Here is a 26,592-nt window from a genome sequence, read left to right as displayed (position 1 = left end):
CCTGCCAGCCTTCCCCTCCCCTCCACGCAATCTCGTCTGACTGCCTCAGCACTGCTGGTAGCACAAGTCACCAGTTCCTAGTAAGTCTTGTCACCTTTATGTCCTGATAGCCTGTTCTAGGGCAGGGCCCACAAGAGATGCTACTGCGGAGACAGGCACTCCTAATGCCTGACTCCATGAATTCTCCCTTTTATCCGTCCATCTCTGCCTCTCTTCTGAGCTCAGGAGTGGACTTAAGCCAGCCCTTCTGGAGAGCAGTTAACTTGCCTTTCTGGGCTCCCATTTGGCTCCCATCTCCATCCCTGCCCGGGTTGAAGGCAGGCAGGGACTGCAGCAGTTCACAGACACCAAGCAGGCTGAATGTCAAGTGCACTTTACTGGACCCCTGGGCCTTCAAATGCTATCCTCCCCAAGCCTGGTCACCCCGTCCCCACACCTCCAGCTGCACAGGAAGCGGGCTAGGGGGAGGGAGGACATGTGAAACGGCTTGTTCTCTTGCTCCAAAGGGTCTTAGGTGATGCTCAGCTACAGCTGCTTGCCCCTCCCCTGCAGCCCCCATCTTGCCCCCAGCAGAGAGACCCTCCTTGGGCAGGGAAGTGGGGGTGTCTGGGCCTTCAGCACAGGAAACTGGCTTCACATCAGCAGCTGTTCTTGCTTAAAATGAGGCGGGGGGGGGGGGGGGGGGGGGGGGGCGTGTCCAGAACTCCACCAGAGACAGTGGTGAGGCAGAAGGCCAGCAGTCTGCTCTTGTTGAGGAGAGGGCTGGACAGAACGTGGGAGCCAGGCTGGCCCTTTCCCTCAGGCCCAGGCTGTTGAAGTAGTGAGGTTCAGCCCACTAAGGCTAGAGACAAGCACTGGATGGCCAGGTGGGGCAGTCCCCCTTCCCCCCAGCCACGGGTCACCAGTCCCGCTCGGCTGGCTCTCGGTAGGGTAGGCCTAAGAGCCTGAAGACATCCTTCTCAGTGGGAGTGGGCAGCACTCGGCCAGGCCCCACCTTGCGGCCTCGGCTGTCCCGGACCACAGCGGTGCTGAGGGCATGCTCCGACAAGCTCATGCTCTTGGTCTTGGCCAGAGCCCGCATGGAGCGGTTGAAGTGGGCAGAGCCAGTGAAGTAGAGCAGGGCGCAGGCAAACTCGCTGTAGGGCACAACGATGATGTCCAGTCGTCGGTGCCGCCGCCCCGGCCCTGGGAGCTGGCACACACCCAAGTACTTCTGCTGCTGGCCGTTCTCCTCCTGGCTCACCAGGTCATCCGTCAGGAACCCTGGCGCAACACGGGAAGGCTGCTGGGAGGGCAGGGAGCCAGGCTTGGGCTGCCCCGTCCTCCCAGGTCTCTCCTGTTCATCCCTGGTTCCTCCATTCCCTGCGCGTGAATTTCTTTGCTGGGCAACCTTGCCCTCTCTGCACCTGCCTCCTTAAAACACGCATGGCCATTCCTCCCCATGTCCCCTGCAGTGTCACAGAAAGGTGAGATCAAGCAATTAACCTGCGGGCAGTATTGAGGACCTATTACTAAGTGGAGGGGTGGTGGACTGTTTCATCTCTGCCCTGAACTGGCTCTGGCCACAAGGGAGAGGTGGCACTCTCACGAAGCCACCTTCCCCTGCTTCCTGCCGAGAGCTTGCAACTCTGAGGCCCTCCCTCCTGGGGGTCGGCTAGCCTCGCCCTGCCTGGAGCCAACCTGCTCACCCAGAGATGGAGCTTATACCTTGCTGCCGAAGGCTGTCAAGGAGGCGATTGAAGACGCCCTGGTGAGACCGGCCATCCGGGTGAGTGAGCAGCACATCCACATCACCACAAGTTGCCTTCCCGCGTCGGTAAGAACCACATGCCACACACAGCAGCCCAGGGGTGAAGGCCTGAGCTGATTCCCGGACCTGAGAAAGAGCAGAGGGGCAGGGGGGAGGGCCTGTGGGCCTCAAGCCCTGCAAGGAGTTCGTCCCCCTTGACGGCACAAGAGCCTTCCCCGACCCAGGAGCCCACACTTCCGGCTTACGCCCCGAACCAATCCCTGGTCGCATCACACGAGCCTGAGGGAAAGACTAAAGGAGGAGATGTCAGAGATCTACCCTGGGGAATGGCAGTTCTCCAGCTTCCCTAGGACAGAAGAGAAAACCTCGTGCTCATACCACCAGAGGCGGCCTGAAGAGGGATCTAAGAGGTGTATGCTCTGATTCTGAGGAAAGACACTGATCTTTCCTCCTGGAGCTCTTTAAAAGCGGAGAGACACCCCTTCTCTTGGCCTCGGCTCCAAACCCTATGCCTGGGTATGTCTGCTTGGGACAAAGGGCCAGGTGCCTGGAAGCCCTCCAAGGCCTGGTATGGATTTGGAGCTTAGAGCAGAGTGTGAGTTGGGGCTTGAGGCTTCATCAGGTGGCTAGCGGGGTGCCCCAGGCTGAGGCCTGGGGGGAAATGGAGCCTAGAAATGCAACCGCACCTATAGTAAAGAAAAAGAAAGAAAGCAAAGAGGGAGGCAATTCTGAGCCAATACTCACACCCTTACTTGGAGGAATGGGCTCGGTGCAGAGGGAATCAAGACAGGGGGCTGTCAGCTGAAGGATCAACTCTCACTGAGAGGAATAAGCCCATTAGCCTCCACCCCAGAGACACTGAAGCCTTTCATATGCAGATGACCTCCACGCCTCTACCCCAGGACACTGAGATTTCTGGGGCCCTGGATACTCCAGCCAGGACACCTCAATTCTCCTGACAGGCATGGCTCTGCTAATCCTCTCAGTCCCTTCTTGAGCCTCCCAAGAGGATGGGAGGAGACCTAGGATGAGTAATCCCATCAAAAACTCCTAAAGCTGGAGCCCTTAAGTGGGGGGAGCAGGCCAGGTGGGAAGCCACTGCTGTTCGAATGGGTTGGGGGCTGGAAGCTCACTGGGACATTCTCTGTGCCTGGACACCGTGGCTGAGTGACGGCGTCATTACTAGCACCAAGGTCTGGTGATGGGTGGACAAAAGGGCCTGTCCATCTATCTTGCGCCAGTCTCATAGTCCCGTGGCCTAGTGGCCTGGAGTGGAGCTGGAGGCTAATTTTAACTAAAGTGGGCCAGGGTCTCCACAGAGTCCTACCTGATCAGAATCTGACTCCAAAGTAGCAAACCTTGCCCACAGCAACCACCCCATAATCCTGAAGCTGACTGAACAAATGATATATCTAATCCTAAATACACCCTAGTCTCTCTCTAATCTAGGTTTTATACGAATTTACTCTCTAATCCAACGCTAAACCAAACCCTAATGTCGGCCAAATCTTATTTCTAGGACAATGACAAATCTTAACTAAAAGCATCCAATGTTAAGAAAACCCTACTCTTAATTCGGGCCTAACCTTAACTCAACCTAGCTTTTCTCTAACCCCAAACCTAACTGTACTGGCACTGTGCTTCTACACCAACTTTAACCCACACCCTGAACCAGTCTCAGGTTGGTGGGGGGGGTGGGGTGGGTGGGGGAGCCTTCAGAAGGCCCTTACCTCTGGAAAGAGATTAAAAAAAAAACAACTTTGTACATTTGTACAAATTTTGGAGAGAAAAGAGTATAGTTTTCATCGGGTTCTCAGAAAAGTTTGTAAATCAAAAAACATTAAGTACCTCTGCCCTGACCCAGACCTGGCCCAGTTCAAACCCCAATATCCTCAAGTAGTTCTGACCATATTCCACCTCTAATCCAGCCCAAACGTTAACCCAGTCCTATCATCATTCTAGCATCTCTGCCCATGTTCACTCTACCCTAATCCAGAGAGCTGGTGTTGCAGCCCTTCCCTACCAAAGCCACCCTCCCCTCCAGCTTCAGTCTCAACTTGCTCTTTCCTCACTGGTCCCAACCTCTGCTGTTCCACAGCTTCTTCTGACTTCCCGGCTGAGGGATCAGGTGTTCCTGACTTTCAGCCAGGCCAAGAGCTTATAGCAAGGCTCCTCACTGCTCTGGGGCACCTGCTTACTGTCTGTTCAATCTCTGCAGCCTCCTCCCTGGGTATGCGTTCCAGAAAGTCATCATAATGCTTCAGGCCAATGGTCTGCTGGGTAGTCAGGGAGGCCTGGCTGCGGATGTCTTCTAGGGTCCGGAAACCCTGGAAAAAAGAAGCCAGATGAGGAGGCTGTGAGCAGCCAGGACCAATGGAGAGGCAGTGAGTGAGCACATACACAAGGCTACCATCACCCCCAAACTCCAAGGAAGGTTTGAGGTAGGACCAACCCCAGGAGTGGTCGGGTCTCTAATCAGTGGGACTCAAGAAAGGTAGGGAGCACAGGAGACACACCCCAATCCAGCCCTGCCACAACCCTAAAATAATGGTTCATGAATCCATCGGTCTGGGGGATTCCGGGCATGGCCAGATTGGGGAACCATTGATCTGGATACTCAGCCCTGAGTCCTGGTCTTCTCAGGAAGGCCCTTGCTGGTCTGGGAGACAGAGAAACATACTTCTTATCTCTGCCTACACAACAGATTAATGCCTCAAGGCTACCAAGCAACAGGGCAGTTCTGGAAGCCAGGAGACCTAATCCCCTTGAAAAGTGGTCTCACTATAGTCTGGGTTCGTTCCCATCAGAGTACAGGGTATGAGAACTGTGGGGCAGGACCTCTGAGAAAAAGCAAAACTGAAGTAGGTGCAGGGTCAGGTACCTGCTGGTACCACATCTGGGCAGTCTTAGCTCCAGCTCCCCAGATGTTGGAGAAGAGCTCCAAGACAGGCACGCTCTCACTGATATGGTCCAGCTTCCGCAGATGCCCGCTTTCCAGGATCTCTATGATTTTCTCGGCCATCCGCTTTCCAATCCCGGGGATACTGAAGGCTTCCTGGGGAGGAGGAGGCAGAGGTAGAAAAGAAAAATGAGAAGACGGCAGGTGCGGAGCCAGTGGTAGGCTAGCAGACTCCTTCAGCAGGTATCTGAGTGAAGGCCAACCTGGCTAGTTGGCAACTGATGGCTGTGTAAAGCCTGGGCACAACTGAAGATGAGAAGTTAGGATAGAATGGGCTGGGAAACGGCTTTTGGTTCTCAGAGGGATGGAGGCGAGCACAGGAAGTAGAGAAAAGGCAGTAGTGACGATCCTAGTCACCATTGCCCTCGCAACAGTGAGGGCAGACATTTACTGAGGTCTGACTGCGTATCGGGCCTTACTGCATGACAGTGAGCATCTCATTTGGTCCTCATAGGAACACCTGAGTTTCTCACTCTTCTTACTTAGTTCCTTTTCCTTGCTCTAAGGGTTTAAGTAACTTGCCTGGAATCACACAGCGAATGATGGGAACCAGAATTCAAACTGGTCTGTTGGCCTCCGGAGTCTAAACTTTTTAAAAACTATTTACTATGGGGGCGCCTGGGTGGCTCAGTCGGTTGAGCGTCCGACTTCGGCTCAGGTCATGATCTCAAGGTCCGTGAGTTTGAGCCCCGCGTCAGACTCTGTGCTGACCGCTCAGAGCCTGGAGCCTGTTTCAGATTCTGTGTCTCCCTCTCTCTCTGACCCTCCCCCGTTCATGCTCTGTCTCTCTCTGTCTCAAAAATAAATAAACGTTAAAAAAAAAATTTTTTTAACTATTTACTATGGAAAAAATTCCAAAATAGAACAGTATAATGAGCCCCCAAGTACCTGTCAGCAACTTCTGTAATTATCAAGATTTTGTCAATCTGCTTTCATCCATATCCCCATTTTCTTTTGTGGAAGTCTCAGACGTCATAAAATCTTAAGCATTCCACCCAATCCCCCTTGTGACTGGTGCCACCACCAACCTCTGGCCAGTAAACAGAAGGCCCCCCATCTCCCCGCATACCCTGCACTGGCCCCCGGGTACCTGGTAGGAGGTGACAGGCTTGTGGAAGCTCTTGAGGGCATTGATGGCCTTGGCATAGCCCAGGGCCCTCCACTTGTCTCCCTGAACATTGTAGGCTTTGGCCAGCACTTCCAGCTTCTCTGTGATGTGGGGGTTGTGGTTAATTGTCTTCTGGCTCGAAGGCTGTGCACAGACCCACTTATCCAGGCCCTCAGGGGCTGGGCTTGGTTCATCATCTCCCTCAAGGGGTGTGGGGTAGTGGCCACTGATAAGGGCTTCCAGATCAGCTGCGCTAACCTGGTTCTCTTCCCCATCACTGGTTTCATCATCAGAGCCAGGCTTGAGGGGGAAAGAGATGAGACAATAAGTTCACGCCCCCCAAAGAGCTCCTCAAAGGTGGGGGCTGAGCCTCCTAGTCAGACCCAGGGATGAGTCAGACCTGCACCTCCTGAAGTGTGGGGCCATGTTCCACCTGGCTTCCCCCAGTGCCCAGTCCTAGAATTCCCAGTGGTATGTGGTAGATGTGGCCTGGCCAAATGCAGACATGGTGGATGTTGGGAAGAACCAAATGGCCTCATAAGAAAGAGGTCTTTCCTCTTTCAGGGGTCTAGGACTTTCTGAACCACCACCAGGCCCTGCCTGTTTCTGTGACCTAGTTCCCAGGGGAAGGGAGCTGCGAGGGCTGGGAGGCTCCTGACCTGGGCTTGGGTGCTCAGGGCCTCTTCTGCCCTCTTGGGAGGAGACACAGGCCTCGTGGGAGGAGAGGGAGGAGAGAGGGCTGTCCTGAGCAGAGCCTCATGGGCTCCAGGAGGAGCAGAAAAGTCTTGGTCTGCCTTGCTGACGTGTGGTTGGTCCGGGTACCTGCAGGGATGGTGATGGCAAGTTAAGATCCCAAAGGTCTGGCCCTACCTCTGCTCCTAATACTCTACTTTGAGATCTTGGTTTTCTAATGTGTCCGATTAAGAAAATGAAAGTTATTTTGAATAGCCCAAGAGGAGAGCTCAGGATGCTGCCAGAAAACACTGAGGAAAGACTGGAGCCAACCCACCTGTTAGGGATATAGATGCTGAATCCTGCCGTGTCCACCAGCCTCCTCTCCTGCAGGCACAGGCTTAGCCATGTGGACTTCACCAGCTGAGCGCCCTGGGGCAGCCGGGGCAGTCGAAGGAGGCGGAGGGCTCGCTCACAGTCCATGCCTTCATCCACCACAATGTGAGTGACGCCTGGGGCCTGGGCAGTGCATATCTGGCCACCGTGCTGGATAATCTGCTTCTCAAAGAGCTCTGCCCGGGCTCGCCCAATGCCACTGGGCACAACATGGGCCCGCAGGGAGCTCAGCCATTCTGTGTAAGGGACATCCAGATGCCTATTGTCAGATATGATAACTGTCATATATGTCATAACTGTCAGATATGATCCGAATGAACCTTTTACAGTCCTGTGCCCCCAAACAATCATTTTTCTTCCATCTAGACAGCCAGCCTTCTGGGGAATTCTGCCACAAACATACAGTTAATTTTCCCACGGACCATCACTTGATGTAAGGAGCAAGGATTTTGATATGTCCTGTTCCCTCATGTAATCTAGAACAGTGTCTAGCACAATGTAGGTATCCTATATATCACTTCATTTATTTATTCTTTCAACAAGTATTAATAGACACCTACTATTAATAGAGCAAGTGGCCCGTCAAAGACTGGGGCCCAAGCCTTGTGCAAGGGAGATACAAACCAACCTGTAGTCTGTGGGTGGGCAGAATCAGCTCTAATATCCGAGTCTAGACATGAGCAACATAGGAATCCTAAGGGTTCAAGTACATGAGGGTTCTGAGGGTGAGTCTGCTCACCTCCTGCTTCTCCATCTTCTTGCTTGGGAATCTTTGCAAGTACTTTTGATGATGGATCGGCGTGAATTTTCTTCCGCTTGGGAAATGCCTTCAAGATGCCCCTCGGGTCCATTGAGGGATGGCCGGATCCTGGCCTTTAGGTTTTAGATTTGATCAGGGCAACTATCACGTGGAAACCCAGAATTGAGGTTACCCAACCCTTTGCCTATGGAGATGGTGTCTCTAATGACCAGGGTTTGGGGGCAGTAGCCCAGTTCCTTGGGGTATCTCAAACCCAACTGAACTTTAGCAGTTTAGCCTAGCACTCACCAGCCTTTCAATGTCAGAGTACTGGGGAAAATAAAGGGAAGGATGGGACTATTAAGGAACTTCTGAGTGGTACAAAATGATATTCCTCGGAGGGGTTGCTCTAAAGATTCAGCGCAGTATCTGCCCTGCTGCATCCCACTTTGAAAGGGCTCTACCAACAGGAGATGCTAGGCTAGGAAATGGAGCTACAGCTTTACTTGGGCTCCCAAGAGGATTGACGGACTGGGGGGAATCTGCATATAAACCCCACATGATCTTTCTCTACCCCATCACAGACCCGCATAGGAAACCCTGGGAGAGCAGGGTGTTAGGGAGGCGGGGGAACGCCCTACACCTGCCCTGGTCGCGGACCTCCCGTCACGGGGGTGCTCAGCCCCGCAGGTGCGGGGAGACAGGGCAAGGCAGCAGCAGGTGTGGGGCGCCTTCCGAGACTAGAGGAGTCGCGGCCTCACAGCTGGGGGTGGAGACGACAGGCAGCTGTGGGGCACCCGCCGCGAGCGCAGCTGGCGCGCGCCAGGCACTCCCAGCTGGAGGCCAGAGGAGGGCTGGAGTGTCCGCACCCTGACCTAAGGACCCCTGCCCATTGCAGTGATTCGGTCCCAGGTGGGGTCAACTTCAGGCCCCGCGGGTGGGCTGGAGTAAACCACTTACCAGGGCAGCCAATGAGAGCAGACGAAGGGCGTGGTGGGTGGGAAATCGGGGGCCGGACGGGGTGGGGGGGGGGGGGGGTAAATGCTCAGAACATCTTCCGGGTCAGCCGGAAGTGACCGTAGGCGGAATAGTTGCCATGGCAGCGGCCGGGGCGCTTGGCTGGGCGCAGGGAAGATGGCGGTAACCGGTTGGTTGGAGAGTCTCCGGACCGCCGAGAAGACGGCGCTGCTGCAGGACGGTAACTCGAGACCCCTCACGAGCTCCCTAGTCCTTTTCCCCCAGGGTCCAGCCCTCCGCGCTGGCACCTCCGCGAAGGGCCTCAGAGCCTGGGACGGTCGAGCTGGAAGGGCCGCGGCCGCCAGATAGGCCCAGTCCCTCATTAGCAGATGAGGAAACTGAGGCCCAAAGAGATGACGTGACTGGAACACGCGTCTCTGGACACCTCCTAGTTTCCTCTACACCACTTCGCCCAGCTCTGAACTCTGTTACTAATAAATAAGTTCCTTCACATTCGTTATGGCATTTGCTCCCTGCAGCTGCCCGAGAGGCTGTTAATTTTCCACCCCATTTTGTAGAAGAGGAAGCTGAAATCCAAGAGTGTTTTAGACCAGCCCTAGCCCTCCCCACTCCGTCCAGTCAGCGCGGGTTCTGTTACTGAACGCAGCCTGGCGTCAGGAAGAGGCGGGAGACCTAGGATCTAGTTACCACTCTGCCGTTAAATCACAGCCTCTTTACTTGCTTGGACCTTGTTTTCCTTATCTGTAAAATGAGCTGGATGGGCTACCTCTGAGGTCCTTTTCAGCTGTAATATGTTTGTAAGTGAACTTCTAAATGTTTTTTTCTGTAGGGAAAACAGAGCGAGGGCCCCAGGACTGTGCCTGGAAAAGGTGGGCATAGGGGTATGGAGTCTTGACTTTCTCTCACCCTAGGATTGGCGGATATAGGACCCCCAGTGCTTCAGAGCCCTTTCCTGGACCCACTTGGCAGCCAGAATGAATTAGATCTGAATTATTGTAGCTTTTAGGATACCAGTAGAGGCGCACATCTGTAGGCAGAGGCCAATCAGGGAAGCATGTAAATTAACATCACCTGCTCATTTGCTCGTTCATTCACGTAGCATTTAGGGAGGCTTTTACTATGTGCTGAGGTATGTACTAGAGCAGAGAGGGGAAAAAATGTAAATAAATGAGAGTGTGTGTTAAATAGAAGTTGGAATCTTTTATAAAGTGCTATGAGAGTACAAAGGGGGGAATGATTGTTTCTTTGAAAGAAGACCTGACAGAAGAGGTGATGTTAATACGTCCTAAAGAATTAATATGTGTTTGCTAAGTGGAGAAGAGGGGATGGCTGTACCAGGAGGAATGATTCACATGTAAAGAAAGGTGTGGCAGTGTGAGAGTATATGCCTCATTAATAGGGGAATGACAAAACATTCAGGGAGGCCGAAGCACTCACCCAGTCAGAACAACCCCCCCCCCCCCCACACCTTGTCAGGTGCTAGGATTCAAGGGTGAATAAAAGTGCTCTTTTCTCAAGGAGCAGTGAGGAGAAATGGTGGGGCATGAAGAGGGAATTTAGATAAATTGGAGTATGTTGTGATAGATCTCCTATGCCGAGCTAAAGATTTTGGACATTATTTCATACAGCAGTGGTTTTGGTTTTATTTTAAAAACTAGATATGGGGCTCCTGGGTGGCTCAGTTGGTGAAGCGTCCAACTTCGGCTTAAGTCATGATCTCACGGTTTGTGGGTTCGAGCCCCTGGTTGGGCTCTGTGCTGATGGCTCAGAGCCTGGAGGCTGCTTCAGATTCTGTGTCTCCCTCTCTCTCTCTCTGCCCCTACCCCCCTCATGCTGTGTGTGTGTCTCTCTCTGTCTCAAAAAAAATAAACAGATAACATAGATTTTGCCATTTTAACCATGTTTAAGGATACAGTTCTGTGGCATGAAGTATATTCATATTATGGTACAGTCATCCATCCATCTTTAGAACTTTTTCATCTTCTTCAACTGAAATTCTGTTCCTGTCAAAAACTAATTCCCCCATTCCACTTCCACTTGTTGCTTCCGCTTGTTTAGCTATTGTGAATATTACTACTGTGAACATGGGTATACAAATACTTGTTTGAGTATCTGCTTTCACTTCCTTTGGTCACAGGACAGTATCTAAACAAATATTTCATCATCTAGGATTTTGTTTTTTTGTTAGTAGCATCACAGAAAAGTACAGATAATTATATAATCTTTGGGTAAGGGAGGATATTCTAAGCACAACTCCTGGGTAGTAACCACAAAGGAAAAAAATAGTTGACTATAATAAAAATTAAACAATCGTTTGGGAACACCCACTTTTTTTTTTAATTTTTTTAATGTTTATTTATTTTTGAGACAGAGCATGAACAGGGGAGGGCCAGAGAGAGGGAGACACAGAACCTGAAACCGGCTCCAGGCTCTGAGCTGTCAGCACAGAGCCCAACGCGGGACTCGAACCCACGGACCATGAGATCATGACCTGAGCCGAAGTTGGACGCTTAACCGACCAAGCCACCCAGGCGCCCCTGGGAACACCCACTTTAAACAAAGTTAAGGGGCGCCTGGGTGGCTCAGTCGGTTGAACGTCCGACTTTAGCTCAGGTCACGATCTTGCGGTCCGTGAGTTCGAGCCCCGCGTCAGGCTCTGGGCTGATGGCTCAGAGCTTGGAGCCTGCTTCCGATTCTGTGTCTCCCTCTCTCTCTGCCCTCCCCCGTTCATGCTCTGTCTCTCTCTGTCTCAAAAATAAATAAATGTTAAAAAAATTTTTTTAAACAAAGTTAAAAGGCAATTGAAACAATATTTGCAACATATATGATTCAGGGTTAATATAAAGTTCAATCAGATCAGTAAAAAAAGATGAATACCCAAATAAAATAAGCTAAGACCTAAACAGGTAATTCACTAGAAACGACCAATAAACTCTTGGAACAGTGTTCAACCTTACAAATATTTAAAGCTATGCACATTTTCCTAGTATGTTATTAGAGCATGGATTTTGGCCTCAAATGAGCTTAAGTCCAGGTCTGTCATTTCACAGCTTTATGAGATTGGACAAGGTGTATGACCCTTATGCCTCAATTTTCCTCATTTATGAAACACATAGTGGGGGCACATAGGGTCACTGTGAGAATCAAATGCGATGAAACATGTAAAGTGCCGGCCACTAGTAAGCACTGCACCCTGCCTGGACTCAAGATGGACTCCAGGGGGAGAAGAGGGTCAGGCCACACCCTCAGCTACTCACAGGCAGCACCTTGTACCCCACTCCTGACAGGAAAACCCTTTCCAGCTCTATGAGCCATCCAGATGATTGAGGGCACTATAACCTAGGGGCATGCTAAGAGGCTCTGCAAATTTGGGGGTGAGTTTCCCCAGAATACAAGCTAGGAGTGACTTAAGGGAACTGTGTCCAGAGGAGTGAATTACATGGGAAAAGGCTTGGTAGATCAGATAGTGACTCCTTTAGCTGCTCAAGGTCCCTGGGGCTCCTATTCATCAAGTGTAGGTTGGGTACCTGTCCCCTGTTATTAGGCTCACTAAGGAACCTACTTCTGTCAGCTTATGACTATTATATAGGTGGAAGAGTTGGGCTAGGAGACTCTCCTGGATTCTTGAATTCTTTTTTTTTTTTAATGTTTGTTTATTTTGAAAGAGAGAATGAGAATGTGAGTGGGAGAGGGGCAGAGAGAGAAGGAGACAGAGGATCTGAAGTGGGCTCCCTGCTGACAGCAGAGAGCCCTCACGTGGGGCTCAAATTCATGAACCTCGAGATCATGACCTGAGCTGAAGTTGGATGCTTAACCGACTTAGCCACCCAGGCACCCATGGATTCTTGCATTCTTTCAATGAAAGTTGAATCAGTGTTCATTTATTCTTTCAATTAATATTTAGTTGAGCTCCCGGTATATCCCAGGTACTATGCTTGATGTTAGGGAAACCATAGGCAAGCGGGATGAAACCTATCTGATAGAGACAGGCAGTAATCAAAGAATCACACAAATGTAAATCATAACCAAGGTAAATACCATGAAGAAAACATATAAGGACTAACATTATGTGGCTGTGTGCTAGGAATGGCCTAGAGATGTGTAGAAGGCAGAGCAATGGCATGGCTAGAAGGAGTGCTTGGTCAGGAAACCCACTTAAATATTCTGAGCACATAGGCTTGGTTTTTTTTGTTTGTTTGTTTGTTTTTATTTTTTTTAATGTTTATTTATTTTGAGGGAGAGAGAGAGACAGAGTGTGAACAGGGGAGGGTCAGAGAGAGAGGGAGATACAGAATCTGAAGAAGGCTCCAGGCTCCAAGCCGACAGCACAGAGCCCGATGCGGGGCTCGAACTCGTGAACCACGAGATCATGACCTGAGCCAAAGTTAGATGCTTAACCAACTGAGCCACCCAGGCGCCCCCACATAGGCTTGGTTTTAAGAACTGAGGAGAAAAAGATAAATGTGGCACTGTTCCTGGGGAGACAGGATGCTTTTTAAAAAAAGTATACTATGTGATAAATGCTCCACTATGGATATGAATAGAATACTAGGGAGGCACAAACAAATAAGGAAGTGATGCATTTTGCCAAGGTGGCTGAAGACTTCCCAGTGGAGTGACATTTGAGTTGGATTTTGAAGGCTGAGGAGTTCAACAGATGAAAAGAAGGATGGAACTTTGCTGGTAGAGGGAACAGCAGAGCAAAGACACGTTCAGAGAAAGCCGCGGAAAGGAAATACATCCCCATACATGTCTTGAAGTAATGGTGGGCAATGGTTGGCAAGGAGTTCATGGAGCTCTGGAAGGGTTTCTCATGTCCAAGCCCAAGGCTGTTGGTGTTTCCCAGGTAGATCCCTTGATGTGCAAGGTGCAAGGCAAGAAGCGGCTTGGGGGTAAGCGACTCTCTCTACTTTGTGCATAGGGAGAAGGAAGGTGCACTATTTGTTCCCAGATGGAAAGGAAATGGCCGAAGAATACGATGAGAAGTCAGGCGAACTACTTGGTAAGTGACAAGGGCTCCCAGTGGGCCCTCAGGAACACTTGGGGTGACCTAGCACAGGTAAACACTTCCAACCTGAGGCAAGATTGTTCCTGAGAATGATGTGATGTCAGGGCTGGACACCAGAGGTGGAGTGGGTGTCTGCTGGACTAGTAAACTCCACCTGACCCCCAGACAAATGAGAGCATAAGTCTCCTGTAGGGAAACTGTCGGTGAGAACTATATAGGGAAGACAGAACCGGAAGTGAGCCTTTTATAGGCTGAGTGAGTAGAGGTAAGGGCAGGCTTTAACTGTAGTTGTTTTGTTTGTTTGTTTTCTGAAGCCACATCAGGAGCAAGCCAGCATCAGAGGCAGCAGCTACTCATGTGGCCACAGAGGTGGCACTGTGAAATCTGACCCTTACCTTGGAGAATGCCTGAATCAAAAGGGGTTGGGAGTAGAAATGGGGATTTTGCAGCATTGTTGTTTTCATTCCTGCAACTCTTTTCCTCTAAGACTAGGCTCACGAATAGGGCCTCCAGCTCAGATTTCTGGGAAGTATTTGATTTGTTCATCCTCTGTGCCCAGGTATGCACATCAGCATTAACTGACTTCCCAGAGCTAGGTAGCTGCTTCTTTGACCCAGGGCCTGAGGCTGTCAGCAGAGGGAGTTGGTCTCTTTATTAAGTTCCACCTGAAATGCTAAGACCAGTGATGGAATCATGGGTTGGGTTATTTTCTTGACTTTAATTTCTTCCTGGGCCTGATCGACAGGTAGTATCGACAAGGGAATTTCGTTTTCCCTTTTTCTGACAGCTCATAAATGTTGAGAACCGACAACATGGATTACACTGGTTTGCATTTTCTTAGTCTCCAGTCTTAAAATGTGTGTCCTGCGCATGTTCAGTCACAGAGTGAAGTGTTGATCCCTCCTTATTATGAGCTGCTTGGGCTCCAGTCCCAATTGGTTTAGTCTGGTGCTATTAAAAATCTTGATGTGTTTAGCATATGACACTGATTTGGTGGAAACCAATACAGTAGTAATATCCTTACAATGCATTGTAATTTATAGCGCTCCCAGGGGGTGACAGCCTTGGAATGCCTAACAGGGGCGAGCTTATGAAAGCAGAGGTCACGTGGGCTAACCACCACCATTGCCAGGCCAGAGACTAGCTGGAGTTACTCTCCCCCAGCCCCCGGCACCACCTCTCTCTGCTACTCAGAGCAAATAAAACAGCTGTAGCTGCTGTGGCCATAAAAACAGGCAAACAAATAACCCCAGGCCTCTTAGTTGTGCTTGGACGTGAAGTTAAAATGAAAAACAAGTTTAGGTGCCTTCATCTGTAGCATCCCACGTTAACCTGTCACTTCTCCTCTTGGCGGGTAGGGAATAGACAGTGGCCTACAAACTCCTTTTTTCTTAGAAGCAGAAATGGAGATTGAGAGGAGAACATTGTTTGGCTGAAGTTGACCTAATAATGGTATTAATACCATAACTTTTATTGGGCACCATGCTAAGTGCTTTACGTGAGTTATCTCACTGAATCATCCTCATGACCACCTGATGAGGTGTGCGCTGTTGTCCTCTTTTACAGTCAGAAAAAAAACGGAGCCTCTAAGAGGTTAAGCACCTTGCTCAGAATGCCATAGCTGGTTAGTTTCTGGGTTAGGATTTAAGCCTGAGTCTGCCTGGTTAAGAGCCCATGCTTTAATCCACAATAACATAGTATTGGGAGTTGAGGATGTTTAATCCTGCTTTCTTTTCTTCTTACTAAATTTTGTTTTCCCCGGAATGACCGGAGTAGGGGCTGGTAGGAGCAGAACAGAGATGGACAGACAGGAACACCCCATTCAAACCACTGGGCCCTTTTTGAACAGCCGATCCTTTTCTTATCCATCTCCAACCACTCCACCTTACCCCTGCCAGCTGCAAAATACCGTTTATTATTCATTTTTAAGTATAAACAATCTCAGGGCCTGAACTAACATCAGCTTGAGCACTCTATGAAGTAAAATATGGACAGGGTTATTATAGCCATAAATGGGAATTGTTTCCATTTTTCCAGCTAACTATACAAATTTGATAATTGGATAAACTGGTTTTCTGTTACAAGAATGCAGAAAGTAATTTGCCAATAGCGCATCTGTGTAGGATAGAGTTCTTCCAGTCGGTGTTAATAAGCATAGTAGTGTCATATTTTTTTCAACCCTCTCAATGCTATTCATTCCCACCCCGCACAATGCGTGCTGTATGTAGTCATAGAGGAAAAACCTGAAGGGCCCCATAACAATGATCGGAACATCAAACCAGCCCCAGAAGAACACAGCATGTCCAGGGGGGCAGAGGCTGAAGGGCAGGCCATCCCCCAGCGATTACATTTGGATTACCGGCTTAATCTGCTTTGGTATTTGACCGCCAGCCTAACCACCCCAGGCTGCATTTGGAGGATATTGAGCACTTTCATCCCCAAGCACTTCACCGGCTTTATAAATGACCCACTCGATTCCCTTCAGCCTCCTCAGGGATGGGACGTGGCAGCTGTTTAATAGCCACAGAGCAATGTTGCAGTGTTTTAGGGCAGAAAAGAAGAATCCTGCATCCAGTTTAAGCTGCAGGGAGTATTTAGGAAAGGGGAATGTAATTATCCATATTGGAAGCGGGCCAAAGCTTGGAGCTTTGGGGAAAGAGGCCTTTAGGACCTCTACTTTCCAGCCCACCTGAAAGATGGGGCTCCCTTTCAGCAGTCTAGGACATCAGCCTGCTTCCTGCTGATTTAGGAAAAAGCCCCCAGGCACTGCCTCCTTCATCTATTCCCTATCAGACCCTGTAGGGTCATTGACAGTCTCCTTTCCAAGGACTGGCCCTGGCTCAGCTGGGAAGATAGGACAGCGTCCCAGGGAGCTGCTACCTTGCACACACTAGTTTGAGTTTAACATATAATCAAATCAGAGTGACAGCAGGTGGAAACAGTCCTCTGTTGCCGCAGGAACTGTCCTTGAGTTCAGGAACAAAGACAGGACAAGAAAGATGAGACAAAGTGTGTATTTGCACGCATGCATTCATGCCCATGTACATGGGGAAAATAAGGACTCCACCAAAACTGTTTATTGGCTCTTGTCTCATAAAGGAATGAGTAGGAAGACCTTCTTCTACATTCTAGCAAAGAATTTAATCCCAAGGTGTCTTTAAAAAAAAAAAGAAAGAAAGAAAACGGTGAGACAGCCAGAAGGCTGGCTTCCAGTTAAGCGATGTATTACATGAATAGATTTGGATACACTCCCGGTCACAGCCCATTCACTTAAGAGAGTAGAAGTATTTGTGAAAAAAAAAAAAAAAAAAAAAAGTTGCCTATAAAGCATATTTCCAAGTTTTACTCTTCCTTATTAATTTTCATTATAAACTTGGAAATGTGTTTCTAGGGAGAATTTTTGGCCCTAAGACGTAATAAAATCACACTGCAGAATGCAGCAGACCTTATAAAAGCACATATTCAAGGGAAAATTCTAATTTTACAGCACACTTTTGTGTTCAGCTTGCGTGCCTTACTTGGAGCAGGGAGGGTGTTTGGGTTTGTCACGGCCGCTCAAAAGGTCTCAAACCCATCCTGAGAATCAAGACGGCAGGTCTCACCACCCCCCAGTCCAGAAACAGGAGCGGACAGGAGTAACTTCGGCAGAAAACCAGGGACTTTTTGAGTTGTTTAGCTCCATACGACGTTTCAGGAAGCCTGCTGGCCTTTAGCGCCACTTAAGCTGGCCAAGGACCCCGGTGCAGCAGGAAGGGGAAGGAGCCCCTGCGTTAGAGCTCGGGAAGGCACCCCTGCAGGGATGGGCTCAGGGGCTACACCATGACGACATGGATGAGGGGGCTTCAGGTAATGTCCACCAAGCTAGTCTTTTCACTTATGATTTCCATACCGTATGCGCCTTACTTGAAAAAAAAAAAAAAAAACTTATGTAAATATGTAGGTTGTGAAACAAGGTAAAATAGAAATGATTGATTGCATTATAAAAGGGTGATCCTGCTCTCCAAAAGATTTCACATTAGATCTTCTGTAAATAATGCATTTAAAATATGGCACGTGCCTAAAATTTTGTTTAAATACAACTTGGGCTGTTGTTGTAAGCCAGGTATACCTGAAATGAGTGAATTTCTATATTGGACTTTCTGAATCAGGAGACAAATCTGTCAGCTTTCACCCTCTTAATTTTTCCTTTGCATATTTGTAGAGGGAAAAAGTACGTCTCAACTCACACTTCTTGGGATCCAAATGTTCCCCGTTACCAGTAGCTACTCTTTTCTTAACCTGCACATCCCTCCCTTACTTGAAATCACACCTGGAGGATTCTTAACTCCACTTAGCTCCTTTCAGAGCTTTGTTTCAATCCCTTTAGTTTGGGTATCCATGATGGGGGCTTTCCAAGTTATCCAAAGCTGACATGCTCTACTGAATAGTTGGGAGGTCCTGCCTGGGTGTGCAAAGCTGGTGTAAAGGCCTGTCATGCCCACTTTTATCCTCTACCAGTTACCTAATATGATGTCAGTGATTCAGTGGGTAAGAGCGGTCCCTTCCTTCCCTGTAATCCCATTGCTTCCTTCTCTCCTCAGTGAGAAAGTGGCGTGTGAAAAGTGCCCTGGGAGCCCTGGGCCAGTGGCAGATTGAGGTGGGAGAGCCAGCACTCCCAGGAGCAGGGAGCCTGGGGCCTGAATTCATCAAGGAAAACAATGCCAATGTATGTCTATCTGTCAGGTGTCTTGGGGAGGCTGGGGTGGGAGTGGGCTGCTGGCTCTTGAAGGCAAACACCATGTCTTCACCTTCTTGTCTCCAGTGTACCCACCTGGACACAGCCCTCTAGAAGTGTTTGCTTGAATGAAGTCCCAAAGGGTTTTGGTTTGGTCATCCCAGGAAGAGGGCTCCAGGCCTGGAATGTCACACAGTGGCAGCATCAGAAGGGAGCTATGGAGAGGAGAGGAGGGCCTCCTGTTGTGTGCCCTGGGTAGAGCAGGGAGCCATCCCTTCCCACCCTCTCCAAGAGCCGTCTTTAAGTTGGATTTGTCTTGTGCAGCCCATCTTCATGCGCAAGGACACCAAGATGAATTTCCAGTGGCGGATTCGAAACCTCCCCTACCCTAAGGATGTCTACAGTGTCTGTGTGGACCACAAAGAGCGCTGCATCGTTGTCAGAACCACCAACAAAAAGTAAGTGGCCTCAGGAGCCTGCCTTGTGTATGAGCACGAGGTGGGGAGGGGTTTGACCTTGGGTTAGGGCTCCGACTGCTCCCTACCCCAGAGGGAGAGCAGCCTCCTCTTCCAGCTCTGAGGGAGGGAGGAGGGCTGCACTGAAGCCCTGAAGGTGCTGAAAGCTGAAGGGCTTCCTTTCTGCAGGAGCAGCTCAAATAAAGTAATCAGCTCCATCAGGGCAGGGAAATTTGAGCAAAAAATGTCTGGTCCGGTACCTGGCACGTACTGGGGTTGAGGAGGGGGTGAGGGAATCACCTGGCTGTTAACTTGTGATCTTAGGTGGTTCTGCTATAAGATTATCAACCTTGACCTCCTGGCTGGATCCAATCCTTGGTGCATTTGGCCTGGTGACAGACATCACTGTCGGGGCTATCAGGGAGCCATGGCTTGGAAGGCACACCCATCTGAGGTGGCAGTTACAGGACTTCAAAGGACTAGTCTGGGGCAGCACACCTTATCCCTCACGGGATTGAGAGGCAGTAGGCAGGTACTTTGGCCTCCTGGAAGTCTCTTATATTCTGTTTTAGAAGGGGTACTCAACTTCCCTTTGTTTTTCTCAGTGTGTTCTGGTGGGAGGGTGGGGGGCGGGTAGGCAAAATGTGGGGTTGAGGGGACAGAAGGTGGCCAAGAAGGAGATTTGATTCAGGCAGGGCTGCTTCCTGGTTGACCATCTTGGAAATGCATTGATGCTGTTTAGATTTCCAGAGCTCTGAGTGGTCACAGGAGCAGAGCCCTGTAATGGGTTGGTCTTGCCCTGGTCCAGAGGGATTGCAGTATAGGAACAACTCCTACGAAATACATTTGGGGCATTAAATTGGAGGGTTTTAGGAGTTACTGGTCCACAGACTGTGAAGCCACCCAGCACGCCTCATGGGTGGCTAAGCTTAGGCCACTGGTGCCACCATCCATCCGTCCACTGCTTCACATGCATAAGGAGGACCCAGCTCTTTGTCCTTCTCCTCAGGTGGTGTGGTGCCAACCTCCCCTCCCATCTCCCTCAGGTCTGTAAGGCCCATGGGGAACTAGCAAAGCTCCCAGGCTCCCCCAGTGCAGCCGTGGGTCTGCCCTCCGCTTCTGACCCCCATACCCTCTCACTGTGGCAGGGTTAAGGGGATGGGGAAGGGGTGGAGATGAATGAATTAATTTCAAGATTATTGCTCTACATGCAGCCAGCAGCCCCTGCAGTGGGCCTTGTCTATAAATATAAAGTCATAATAATAAGGGTTTGCGTTTATAAAGCACTTTGAAACCCTCAGATAAAAGGCAGTTTGTTCCCGTTATTGTTCTCATCATTAACGGGAGTCGGTGCCTAAAGTGGAATTTAGCAATTTCAGACAACAGAGAAATTGCCTTTAGGAAAACAAACTCCGTGCTTCAGCAAGCATTCCCTGGCGTAAGGGGCCCTGGGTCCAAACTGGGAACAAAAGTGCTTCTGATAGCACTTGAATCTGCAGCCTAGCAGTTTGTGGAGCTGGCTGCTGCCTCCCTTTTGTCCCCCAGAGGTCACTGTCGAATACAGATATCAGGCAGAAATGTGATTACCCGGGAGTGAGAGAGCAGAGGCTAGCTAGCTCACCAAAAAATTCATCTGCGGGCAGTTCCGCTGGGTCCCATCTGCTACACAGATCCAGCCATAGGTGGCGCTGTTGGCCAGGAGCAACGTGGCTAGAAGCCCGCTCCTGCGCTCAAGGCAGTGGGGAGACATTTTTGAACTGATGGGTGAGGCCAGGTGGGATGGGAGTAGTGCCCCAAGAGGGGCAGGGGTTGGGGAGAGAAGTATGTGAGTGCCCACTTGGGAGCCCGCACTGAGCCTCTGGTCCAGTTGCCCTGCCTGGTTCAGACTAGTCTTCCTCAGGTCCTTCTGCCCGAGGTAGGAGAGAAAGGCTGCTAAATCTTTAACTGGCTCTTTCTTGAGTCTAGTGGCATTTTCATCTACCAGGAGCAGTAATGTGTCTTATATCTTTACTACCACTGATTGGACTCAGTGGCTGTTCTTTTGAGCAGGATACTCTCAGCTTTTTCAGGATACTTTAAAAATATGTTTTCTGGGGCTCCTGGGTGGCTCAGTTGGTTAAGCTTGATTTCGGCTCAGGTCTGATCTCATGGTTCTTGGGTTTGAGTCCCTCATCGAGCTCTGCAGTGACTGTGCAGAAACTGCTTGGGATCCTCTGTCTCCCTCTATCTCTGCTCGCTCTCTCTCTCTCTCTCTCTCAAAAATAAATTTTTAAAAAGAGATAATTTTAAAAAGTCTTTTTTTTGATCATCACACCATCTGGTGTTGGGCAGGATACATATTTTTATTCGTGTGTTATACGTTAATAATTATATCACTGCGTCTATAAAGTCAGCATGATGAACTGACTTGCAAAGGGAAAGTTGGTGACTGTCTGGATGCCCACCCAGGCATCTGCAGTTTCCACCACACTGTGGCATTTCTCTCTGATTTGCTGCCTTCTTTCTCCTGCTGGTTCTGTGCCTGCCCCAGTTCTAATACTCAGGAATGTAGTTCCTACTAAAAATCAGAGTTCCTTTGTCCATACCTGCCTTGTCCCTGAAGTACTGGGTTGGCCACTTTTCTGGAAAGAATTGATTCCAGTATATCATGTCCTTGGCCTCAGGTATTAGTGAGGGGTGAATCAAGGAAGAAAGAAAGTGCTTTTCCAGAATCCCGGTGTGGCACCGCCTATTCCTGATAAGAGTGTTTATGCAGAAAGAAGATTCTTAGCCTCAGCCTAGAAGCTGGCAGCTATAAGTGTAATGAACTAGGGCACTGGAGTGGGAAAACATTGGCTTAAATCTGGTCTCTGCCACGTACTAACTATAGTATTTTGGGCAAGGTTTTCTCATGTATCACAGGAGAATACTCCTACCTGCCTCACAGATTGCTTGGGCAATTTGATGAAATCATACGTAGACAAACTTCCAGCACAGTGGCCAGCCCGAAGCATGTCTTCAGCAATTCTTTGGGAATTGGGACTTGGCTGATTGGACATTGGTGATGCTAACACGGTGGGAGGTGTTAATAGGCATCACTAGAAAAAAAGGGATTCCATGGTCAAATAAATTCAGGAAACTGAATCAAACAAGTTTCTCTTTGGTAGGACTTCCGACAGCCTTAGTAAGGTGAATGTGCATCGTGAGTCTAGGAAGGGCTGCTTCAGGCAGGGATGACTGGTTTGCCTGGAGCTGTGATGCTTAAGAAAGAAGGAAGGTTTGCCTGCTGATTTTCTAAGGGCTGGACTGGCTTGAGGCTCCTGTGGGCCACCCTGGCGAAGCCTGTGTGCCTGTGGGCACGGCCCGTATGACTGTTCACAGCAAAGCCTGCTTCTACTTTCCGCCTCTCTTCAGTCTCTTCCTAAAGGCCTGGCATCTTGTGCCCTCTCTCAGTTCCCTGCAAGGGAGAATAGGTTGGGAAAGGACTGGAAATTGGGAAAGGGATACAGTAGGAGAGTGGTGGGGTACCATAGGTCATTTCTGAAATAGCCAAAATGAAGGAGCCATCCTTTCAGCTCAGGGTTGAGAGAGGTAGAGTTGTCCTGTTCTTGTCCTTTGACAGTGACTTAAAGTTCATCTGGTTCAGTGACTAAAGTTCATTCAGCTCCTTTATTTGAGGAAGGAATTTTCAGGAAGAAAGTAGGGCCCAGAAGTTAAGGGGCCTGCCTAGGGTCACGGGCTGGGACCAGGCGCTATCGTGAGAGCCTTTGCTTCCCCGTGTCTTTGGAACACTTTTGACATTCAGAAAGGAGAGCTACTGTGTTACAGTGCCCAGAGGACCTGCAGGGTGGTTGGGGCCCAGAGGAGTCCATCCTTGGACAGAGCGAGGAACCTAGCCCAGGGGGTCTGTTTCTTTGAGGAGAGGATGTGGAGAGAGGGAGGGTCAGGAGGTTTGGGGAATCATCGCTTGTAATAAGGGCTTCTTCGTGTACCAGTTTTGTGACTCTGGCAAGATACCTAACTGTCCGTATCTCAGTTTTCTCTTCTGTAAAAGAGCATAATAAAAGCGATCAGCCTGAGAGAGTTGTTTTGAGGATTCAGTGTGTGTAGAGCAGTGTGTATCTGGGCTTATTCTGGCCCAGAATAAGCATTTACAAATGTCACTTTTCATCGTGTGACTGAGACTGAAAACAGTAATGGGAGATGGGAACAGGGAGTGTCGTGTGTCCTCCGAAACCCCAGGAACCACTGTGCTGTAAGGGTTTAGCTTTCAGGCAGGGATAGGGCCTTCTTTCTTCTTCCTCCTCAAATCCCCAGCTCACAGCTTAAGGCCTGGGGCACAGTTGATGCCTGAGACATGTTTGCTCCCTCCCTAGGGCTGCCTGAGGCTGAGCATTCTGACTTTTCCAGAAGCACAGTGGGTCCCTCTCTAGTCCAGGTACTGATGAGAAAGTCAAGTGTGGTTCCTTTCAAGGCAAACCCCCAAGGCCAGGAATGGGGGCGAGAGGGGGGCGGGCTGCCCTGAGGAAAGAAAGCGGAAGCCCTGAACCTCCTTGAACACTGCCCGGCAGGGGCCTCTGTGGAAAGCTGTGTAACCTCAGCCAGTAAACTAAATGCACTAGAATAGACTCAAGACCAAGCTGAGCCTCCAAACCTCTCTGCCTCCATGCCCTGGCCTCATGGTGAAAGGTGGGGGGCTAGACAGAGAGGAGGCAAGCCACGCACCTCTAGTTTCCTTTGATCTTGTCATTGTCACCATTGAGGCCAAGCTGCCTGGGTTTCTTTTTTCAGTCTCGATGTCCCAGCCTGGGGAATGTGCCCCTCTGTCCCCGGTCCCCCCTGGCACAGGACAGGTGGGCAGAAAGGATGTCCCTGTGCCCTGCACAGTAAGGCCTTATACAGGCCCTGCGTGTGCTTGGGCTGCTGCTCCCCCAGTTCTGTTTCTTGTGTATATTTGCAGGGAAGATGTTAACACTTCCTAACAAGCCTTTGTGTTCATCTAATCTCTGCTGTTTAACCTTTGACTCCTCCCTATTATCAGTGTCTGCCACCTTTGCTGGCCAGCCCAAGGGCCCCAGGAAGAGCCCTCAGCCCGGGCTGGCTAGGCAGAGGATGAGGCAGCATTCCACCCCAGTTTGCAGGCAGATGGATCGCCTTTCCCTGGGGCAGAGCTTTGGAAAATAAAGCAAACCTGTGGTGCCATTAGGATCCCCCAGCCCCCACTCCTTTTGAACTGTCAGCCGTTAAGTAAACATTCTTTTCCTGCCGTGGGTCCCAGCACCTTGGCGGGAGCAGAGGACCTGGGAGGAGGGCCCCCCACCCTGGCCCCCAGAGCCTCGGCTAAACTCTGAGGGATTTGGGCAGGAGAGCAGGACAGAAGTGCCGCATTGATGTCAACTCTCTGAGTCCCTGGGGCATCGGGGCTTTTGAAGTGGACTCGGGGTAGCTGTCACCACAAGGGCCAGGCCCCTCGGAAGTATTAAAAGCCCCATCCTCTCCAGGCCCCTCACTTGTTTGTCTGTAGCTGCGGGCAGCACTGCCCTTCCCGGCCCACACGGCCACTGCAGCAGCGGTGATGCCTGGGCGACGGGTATGACAGCCACTGCCGGGGTCTCGGCTACACTTCCATTGAGGAAAAGGCCACACAGGCCTGTTACTAGTGATGAGGTGTGATGAGGTGCTCTGGTGTAATAAGCACCCATGCAGGAGGGAGGAACTTTAATCCTGACTCCACTGACCACTGGCTGTGAAGCCAGGCCAGACAGTTCACCCTTCTGAGCCCGAGTTTCCTCTTCAGTAAAGAAGGTCAAATTTCCTGTAAAACAAAGTCCAGTTGTACACATTATGGGCTAGATGTTGTTCTCTGGGTTTTTTGGTTTTGTTTGTTTTTACTGAAAGCGATCATTAATCTCTGGGCTGACACCTGCAGATGATAGGGACCGTGTGTGAAAACGGAGGAGGGGGGTCTCAGGGCCAGCAAAGTAGTCCAAGTGCCAGAGATCCAGCTTCTGAGATGAGTCACATGGTTTGTCCTCTTCGATGTCTCCTTGTCAATATACTTCTCTCTTAGAGTCAGGCCAGCAGGGCCTTCAAGACCCCAAAAGAAGAAAAAGTAGCTGAGGCTCTCAGTGGAAGTCCCATGTGAATGGCAACTGTTGGTCCCCAGCTTTGGGCCACATCTCTAGATATACTTATTCTGTCCCTTGTTACCATACATGTTCCCACGTTCTTGGGGTGCAGAGGAGGCCTGGCCTGCCCTGCCCGAGCTGTGTATTATAGGAGGCTTCTTCTGCGAATGTTTGGGAGTCCTGAGCTGGAAGCATGGGTGACTCTAATCCCTGGTCCGATCAAGGAACCATGACGGGTCCTGCTTTTAAGCTGCTGGCCTGGCCAGAGGCCTTTCATTCTTTTCTGTCTAGGGCCACTAAGCTCTAACATACCGGTGTCCTGACTGGCTTCCCTCCTTCCTCTGTGGCTCTGTGGAAGAACTGTGTAGAAACTGCGCCAGAGGTGCCTGCTGCCCAGTTGTTGGGGGTCACCTTGCCAGATGTGCCCGTGACCTCTTGGTGTTTCCACAGGTACTACAAGAAGTTCTCCATTCCTGACCTAGACAGACACCAGCTACCTCTGGATGCGTCCTCGCTGAGCTTTGCTCATGCCAACTGCACGCTGATCATCTCTGTAAGATTCACTCAGACTTCTTGGCCCCTGCATCCTTTTTTTCCCTGCCCACTTCCCTTCCCATAGGGGCCCCCCGTTCCATCCCAACCCCTGGAGTGTGCTTGTTAGAGTACAGACACTTCTACTTCAGTGTGGGGAGAGTGGGGTGGGGGTGCTCAGGGAGGGTCTGAGCTTGTAAATCATAGCTGGAAGAGGACAGAGGGTGATGTGGAGGGGTGGAAATCACAGGACTGGGTGGGGTTTTGGTGGTAGGCTCCTCTCCAGCCACGTGACCTTGAACAAAGCCTTCAACCCTATAGGCATCAGTTTCCTCATTTTCAAATAAAGGCATCAGAGCAGGTCCCCCCAACCCCGAGGGGGAATGTGACTGAATTATGTTCCGTCCACAGTACCAGAAGCCAAAGGAGATCCTGGTGGCTGAGGCAGAGCTTCAGAAGGAGCTAAAGAAAGTGAAGACAGCCCACAGCAGTGATGGGGACTGTAAGACCCAGTAGCAGCTCCCCCCAAGCCTACACCTCGGGGGCATGGAGGGGGTGAGACTTTTCCTGTTGGCCCATGAGACTTTGAGGCTTGGGCCTTTCTGGTGCAAGAAAGCTCCTTGCAGGAGCTATCCAGCCTCTGTGAGAACTGGGCCTTGGGGCGCTCTTAGACCCCACATCATGGTCTTATCTCCTAAGTAAAGTCATTCTGAGTCATTGCGGGTAGACTGCCCTCTTGTCCACCTCTCCATGCTCCTGTCACCAAGAAGGGTGCTGGCGATGACATTCCCTTCTCTTCTATCCTTAGGGACCTCCAACATTAAAAGCCTTTCGCGTAAAGGGAGGCATGAGTCTTAGATGGAGCAGAGGTGGGGGAAGCTCAGAGTTGACGCAAACAGGTTGGGGAAGATGCCCGCTCGGTGCTGCTGGGCTCAGAGGAAGACTGAGCTGGAAGAGACCCTGTGCCACCTTAGCTTGCAGAAGTGGCCCAGATGAATTCCCTAAGGTAAGGGTGAGTGAGGGAGAAGTTTTAAAATAGAGTAACCTTGGAAACAGGCCAGAATGAGGGTTGTAGCAGTGCAAAGAGTGGGTGTGTGTTGGAATAGGGTGCTGATGGGTGGTAGTCTAGCTCCCCCACAGCCCTTCTGCTGTCCCCTAGCCATACCCGACAGGTG

The 26,592-nt window shown here is 50.3% G+C and overlaps 2 protein-coding genes across 2 annotated transcripts; one reads left to right on the top strand and one right to left on the bottom strand.

Moving 5' to 3' along the window:
• Positions 1–352: 352 nt before the first annotated feature.
• On the bottom strand, positions 353–8,638 carry POLL (DNA polymerase lambda). Its single transcript, XM_030334106.1, has 9 exons — positions 8,585–8,638; positions 7,625–7,758; positions 6,827–7,121; positions 6,477–6,639; positions 5,800–6,117; positions 4,632–4,805; positions 3,949–4,077; positions 1,708–1,876; positions 353–1,263 (listed from the first exon to the last, which is right to left on the bottom strand). Exons 2-9 carry the CDS (start codon positions 7,734–7,736, stop codon positions 899–901), a joined length of 1,725 nt encoding a protein of 574 aa, XP_030189966.1. The 5' UTR covers positions 7,737–7,758; positions 8,585–8,638; the 3' UTR covers positions 353–898.
• A 72-nt stretch (positions 8,639–8,710) lies between these two features.
• On the top strand, positions 8,711–26,143 carry DPCD (deleted in primary ciliary dyskinesia homolog (mouse)). The gene is made up of 6 exons (XM_030334108.2): positions 8,711–8,822; positions 13,524–13,604; positions 18,191–18,315; positions 18,649–18,782; positions 25,337–25,439; positions 25,829–26,143. Exons 1-6 carry the CDS (start codon positions 8,759–8,761, stop codon positions 25,931–25,933), a joined length of 612 nt encoding a protein of 203 aa, XP_030189968.1. The 5' UTR covers positions 8,711–8,758; the 3' UTR covers positions 25,934–26,143.
• The last annotated feature ends 449 nt before the right edge of the window (positions 26,144–26,592 follow it).

The sequence above is a fragment of the Lynx canadensis genome, chromosome D2 (assembly GCF_007474595.2).
Source record: "Lynx canadensis isolate LIC74 chromosome D2, mLynCan4.pri.v2, whole genome shotgun sequence".
In the NCBI taxonomy this organism is placed as follows: domain Eukaryota; kingdom Metazoa; phylum Chordata; class Mammalia; order Carnivora; family Felidae; genus Lynx; species Lynx canadensis.
The sequence above is the reverse complement of the archived record's forward strand: the minus strand, read 5'-3'. Positions and strand labels throughout refer to the sequence as shown.